The sequence below is a fragment of the Vigna angularis genome, chromosome 2 (assembly GCF_016808095.1).
Source record: "Vigna angularis cultivar LongXiaoDou No.4 chromosome 2, ASM1680809v1, whole genome shotgun sequence".
In the NCBI taxonomy this organism is placed as follows: domain Eukaryota; kingdom Viridiplantae; phylum Streptophyta; class Magnoliopsida; order Fabales; family Fabaceae; genus Vigna; species Vigna angularis.
Window position 1 is genome coordinate 46,476,658 of NC_068971.1, and position 6,088 is coordinate 46,482,745.

At 33.6% G+C, this 6,088-nt stretch overlaps 1 protein-coding gene across 2 annotated transcripts; it reads left to right on the forward strand.

Annotated features, from left to right (window-relative positions):
* The first annotated feature begins 585 nt into the window (after positions 1 to 585).
* Positions 586 to 5,538, forward strand: LOC108327930 (peroxisomal nicotinamide adenine dinucleotide carrier). Of its 2 annotated transcripts, none has more exons than XM_052873812.1 (11): positions 586 to 989; positions 1,089 to 1,166; positions 1,264 to 1,338; positions 2,247 to 2,377; positions 2,680 to 2,734; positions 3,371 to 3,478; positions 3,780 to 3,848; positions 3,914 to 4,006; positions 4,124 to 4,192; positions 4,876 to 4,930; positions 5,107 to 5,538. In XM_052873812.1, exons 2-11 carry the CDS (start codon positions 1,158 to 1,160, stop codon positions 5,298 to 5,300), a joined length of 858 nt encoding a protein of 285 aa, XP_052729772.1. In that variant the 5' UTR covers positions 586 to 989; positions 1,089 to 1,157; the 3' UTR covers positions 5,301 to 5,538. The 2 variants fall into 2 exon arrangements, with proteins under 2 accessions (XP_052729772.1, XP_017417156.1); XM_017561667.2 differs by having other exon boundaries at positions 587 to 978.
* Positions 5,539 to 6,088: the final 550 nt, after the last annotated feature.

Consider the following 6,088-nt stretch of genomic DNA (forward strand, 5'->3'; position numbering starts at 1 on the left):
ATGATTTTGATTTAACATTTAAGTAGATATTTTTGAGTTTTAATAAATTTTATTGTATAAGTAGCTTGTAATACTCATATACCAAGTTTTAGGCATGATTTTAATTTAATTAGACTATAAATGTAATTTCAATGAAGTTGAGATCAAAAAGATTTTTCTTATAATTTTATAGAATGTGTAATTTTAGATTTTAATCTATTTCTCCAAATTTAAGTGTTTTAGTTTCTAATAATTTATGATTTTATTTTTTAGTTTAATTTCCAATTCAATTATTCATAATTTTTTATCATTTTAAATATGACCAAGCGATATTATGACGAAGCACATGATACTCGTGGCCTTTTACACTATCAAAAAAGTAATAATTAAATTTAATTTATTGTAATTTAACATTTTTTAAAGTAATATACTAAATTACTCTCTCTATATATAATAAAACTTTAATTTTGTTAACTAAATAAACTATAAGAAAAATGCGCGAAAGAGACTAGCAATGATAGGCATTTGAAGAAGATGAAGTGGATATACCGGTAATAATAAATAGGTTTAAGTGAGTGAAGGGTAGAATGGTCTGTGCATATTTCAAAATTTTGACATTTTCTTTCCCAGACGCAACAACCAAAGTGAAACTTTGTAGTTGAGTCGAATCGTGTCGTGGTGGACATCACATTCATTTTCATTGATTGGTACCAATCCAACACCATTTTTCATGTGCCAACGGCGAGATCGCCATTACTACAACACAGACAAGAAGTAGCAAACACGAGGAGGGAGTGGGTGCATTTCCTGCTTCTTCCCTGAGACCGCAGTTAAAGTGTAAACCCCTTAACACTAAAACCCAGATTTTCGTTTCCCCCCCAGTGGGGAAAACAGAAAAAAAAATAGAGGAAGAAAAACATGTCGGACGCTTTGATCAATGGATTGGCCGGAGCTGGAGGCGGGATCATTGCTCAGCTCATCACGTACCCACTTTCAACTGTACGAATACGGTGTAAAAAATAGGATTTTTTTACCTTTTCTTTGAAAAAATTTCGTCAGGGTCGTCGTGTAAGGATCCCAAGATTTAATTTGTCTGACGTGATCTATAGGTAAACACTCGTCAACAAACCGAGCGTGATCCGAAGAGAGAGACAAGCAGCCAAGGTGCCCTCGAACGAATGTGCCAGGTTAGCAAGGATCACACGATTGTTTAGATGAATTTAATTTTGGTTTTTCTGTTGTGATGGAAAGAGAGAAGGTCATTGTGATGGTGTTTATGTATAGGTTGTAAAAGAAGAAGGGTGGGAACGGTTGTATGGAGGCTTGATGCCGTCTCTAGTGGGTACCGCTGCGTCTCAGGTGAGCTCCTTTTAGTTCGTGTTTGGAATATTGCTATTTTTTTTTTGTGGTTCTGGATTTGATTGCTGAATTCGTGAGTAAACTAAAATTATGAACGATTGAAGTGGATTTATTTTGAGGATGTTATCGTCAACACATGTGTTTACAACCAAGATGACAGCAAGATTAACAAGGTCTTGAACATCTGTATTTGACTTTGATTTTGGCTGCAACTTTTTATGTTTTTTAGCTCTTTGCGACCATATTGTGACTGCATTTGCTGCAATGTCAAGGATCATGATCAAAACTGTGACTGTGACCAAAATTTGAAACCTTGATGGTTAATGCCAAACAAATAAATTTGAAAGCGGTTTAATTGTGTTCGAAACTTTGATGTAATCATGTAATGGGAAGCCAACAGGGGAGTCAGTCATAGATTCAGAGGATTCATACTTTTGTAGTTCTTATTCTTCTGACTTTCTCTCTATAGAGTTGTCAAACACCGGTTTTGATTGTTTGGAGGCTTGATAGTACAGGCACGTAAAAACTAGTTATTTCTTCAACCATCAACTATCTCGTATAATATTGACTAATAGAATTCACGCCCATTTGTTTCAGATCTATGGTACAATTGATTTTGATAGCATTAATTTTAATCCGTTGGATATGATTGAAACGTGCGTCCAAATTAATCTCAGCCACGAATTCTACATTTAAGCATATGCCACTGCATGGGAAATTGATTATTGCTGTAAACCAAAATCCTATTGTTTGATGTTGATGGTCTGGAGTGTTGCTTGCTATCTTTTTAAAAAATGATGGAAGTTTTCCATCCTTGGTTCCTGCGTGATATACTCTCTGGTAACTTGCTTGTGCAATGTTCTGACTTAGGTTTCAATGTTTTAATATCTCACAATTTTATTGTACAGGGTGTTTACTATTATTTCTATCAAATATTCAGGAACATGGCTGAAGCAGCTGCGCTACAGAAAAAGAAAATGGGTGTCAGTGATGGATCAGTTGGGATGCTCTCCTCTCTTCTCACTGCTGCTTTATCCGGGTAGTTTACTTTGTCTTAGTGTACAAACCCATTTGGTTCTACTATGCTACGTTCTTGTTAAGCTTTTCTTTCAGCTCTGGCAGTTAATTTTCCATATTAACATCATCGTTTAGTTCTGAAGGCTCTATTTCGACATTTCTCAAATTTGACTTTCAAAAAGAACTGCTGAACTGACATTTCTCTAATAAAAGAGCAAACTGTTAAATGCCGATTATGTTGGTAGAAATGATTATGAATTGTCTCACTGTCTCCGTACTCATGTTTAGTGGTATTACCTAATTGCTAGATAAATCTTTGTGTAGGTGTGTTAACGTGCTCTTGACAAATCCCATATGGGTAGTTGTTACCCGTATGCAGGTAATTTGCTTTTTGTTATTCATTTATTGTTCTCTGTTTTTAATGCTTTCCTTTCTCTTGTTGCTTTTCCTAGCCCTTTTTTGTCTTGTTTCTTGGTATACACTAATTATAGTGAAATAGTTAATACTGATTAACTCCTGGGAGAACTTCCTTTTCTCCTAATTTTTTTGTTTTTTGCATGTGGTTATTAGAATGTAAATAAATTATTAAGACTATTATTGAGGATTTTATTTCCTTTCTAGTAAGCTAAAACATTTTAATAAGTAATCAAAATTGTAAGTAGATAAACTTCGAAAAGCAGTTGTCAAAGATACTTTTGAATGTTGGTCTCGATTTCACATAGTTTAGAGCTTTCATGGATTTGGGAACTATTTGGGAATATTGTATCACGCACAAAAGATTATTTTGTTGCTTTAAATTGTTTCAGTATATAATATATAATACATGGTCTGTCACTGATTTCGTTTTACTATTTTGTATTTCTCATAGTAATCAAAATTGTGTTCTCTTGTAATTTAGAATAATAAATGATAAACAAAAGCTGTCTGTCTCTCCTTTGATTTTCTCCTGCCAACGTTAGTAAGTCTTGGATTCTGACTTTGCTATTTTATGTCAAAAACCTTTTTTACTGTTCAGGCACATAGAAAAGAGTCGAACCATGCACCGGATCAAGGTTTGTTAGTTGCCACTGAGCAAGAAACTATTTCTGCAGTTGAGCCTCTTCCTTACGGAACTAGCCGTGTGGTAAGTAAAGTCTATATTGGAATCTTACGTAATTTAGAGAAGTTATGCCAGCTTGGCTTTTCTGATGTGATATCTTTGAAAAACTCATCTTACAGTCTTGTTTCATATACCGGTTTTCATATTCCAGTTAGAATAGATTGTCTGAAAATATTCACACAAATTGATTGATGATTCTCGCCCTTCCCCCCTCCTATAATATGCAGAGTTTTACTAGTCCTGATAATGCTTGGGGATTCTGATGATGCTTTATACTTTTCAAACCCTCTTGTTTCCTTTATGTGTAATTTTTACAATTTTGCAGATTCAAGAAATCTTTGATGAAGCTGGTATTCGGGGTTTCTGGAAAGGTGTATTACCATCACTGATCATGGTATGTTGAAAGTGAATATCTTTCATGCTGAGGGAGTATTACTAATCAGTTGTTGTTTAACTCAGGTAAGCAATCCTTCCATACAGTTCATGCTGTATGAAGCCATGTTGTCAAAGTTAAGAAAAAGACGTAACAGCAACAGGGTAACTGCGTTAGAGGTATTATGTCATTTGGCCACTCTACATAAAAACTCTTTTCAATGATGTCCTTTCCATATATATTCTCTTATATTGCATTGTTGCTATATTGTTATTGAAACTTCCCTATGACGCTAGATATTTTTTCTTGGGGCTTTGGCTAAGCTTGGAGCTACTGTTGTAACTTATCCACTCCTTGTTGTAAAGGTATACCATACTAGCGTTTTCTCTCTTGGTTGTGATTGTGAAAGCATTATCCTATAGTGTTATTGATTATAAGCTGAAATGATCTAAACTTGCTTTCAACGTGAATGACAAAGATATCATATAGTTTAGTTGGCATTGTTGCAAACGGATATCTGACATGTTTATATTAGCTTTCTTAAGCCTTTATGAACTGAAAACAAATTCAGTAATTTATTAGGGACCGAAAGTATGTTTAGGCCTTTACTTTATATGATTAATGACATTTAAGTAATTATAAGGTGTGATTATACGTGGGTATGCACACCTCACTATCCAATGGATATCTGTTTAACTATCTATTTTCAGTGAATAGATGGTTTTATCTGCAAGTTTTTGCTGTTAGAGGTTGTTTATGCCATTCGTATGCATATTTTAGCGGTGATGAGCTTCAGATCATTTAATCTGTCTGGCATTGTAATAATCTGTCACGTTATTTTTAAATTTAATTCAGATAACTTGTTTCAAATATGCCAGAAGATTTGTTACAAATACTAAAGGCCTTATTTTTAAAATTGTGTTAGCATGTTGTTGATCTGTCACAATGATTTATATTATTCAGTAGATGTAGTGAATGGGGAGGACTGAAAATATTATCTGTGAGAAACGCCTTTCTCAATTTCTTACATGTTATTTTGTTCCCCCAGGCGAGGCTCCAGGCTAGGCAGGATAAAACAGGAGACAGGAGGCACCATTACAAAGGTATAAGTTGTGATGATATTTGTTTTACCTTGTTTATCAAGAACGTGTATCCACATATAGTATTTATTGTGGATTTTATCCGTGAAAAAAGAAAACATCCACTATGTTGTGATACAAGTTAATAGAAAACCAAGTTTGAAATTTGTATAAAGTTGCATAATTTTGTTTGAATTCAGGTACCAGGGATGCTATTATTAAAATGATCCGCTATGAAGGGTTGGATGGGTTTTACAAAGGTATGGGCACAAAAATTGTACAGAGTGTGCTTGCTGCTGCTGTTATATTCACCATGAAAGAAGAACTGGTTAGGGGGGTTCACTTCTTGCTTGCCAGGCAAGCTGCCAAAACTGTAAAGCTAAAGCCTGTCTGATTGATTCGAGGTCGCTGGCCTCTTCAATATTTCGTTTACCATCTTCAGTTAGCAAATTAGTTTTAAAATGGTAGTTGGAGAACAAAACTGATTCAAACAATATGTTAAAATATCTGCATCTTCATTATTTTTATCACAAAGCTTTGGTTCATTTTATGAACAAAGCAGGCTTGTGGGTTTGAAGTATGCTGCTGGAACAAGTATTCCTTTTACTAATTAGTATCAGCGTTTGTTGATTTCCTTGGTAGTTGAGTTTTTGAACTTTTTTTTTTCAAAATTCAATTCAACTGAAACCAAAATTACTATTCTTTTTCATTATCAGATAACAATATGGTTGACACTATGGATGGAAAATAAATGTTGAAGTGCAATTTTATTTCTGCCTCTTTAAAACTTATTTTGAGTTCATCAATATCCTCTTCTTTTAAGATTCAACAAGTTTAATCTTTTTCTTCCTATTACATTCTATAATCTCATATTCTTTAGGAATCAAAGTTTAACACAGTTTAAGTTTTTTTTTAATCATCTAAGATACTTTTAAAAAACAAAATTTTGACGAAGTTTTACGTTTTAAAGTGAAAAATACTTTAGATGTGTGGTGATTGATTCTAATGTCAAATTCTTAAATTTCGACTTTTGCCATTGATTAACATTGTTGAAATTGCTTAAAGGGATTTTGTGTTTGGGGATGTAAAATAAAATCCTAACATTAATATTTAACCATGAAAATTTTCTAATTATTTCCTTCGCGTAACATATTTTACATGAAACATCTGACCATTCTATAT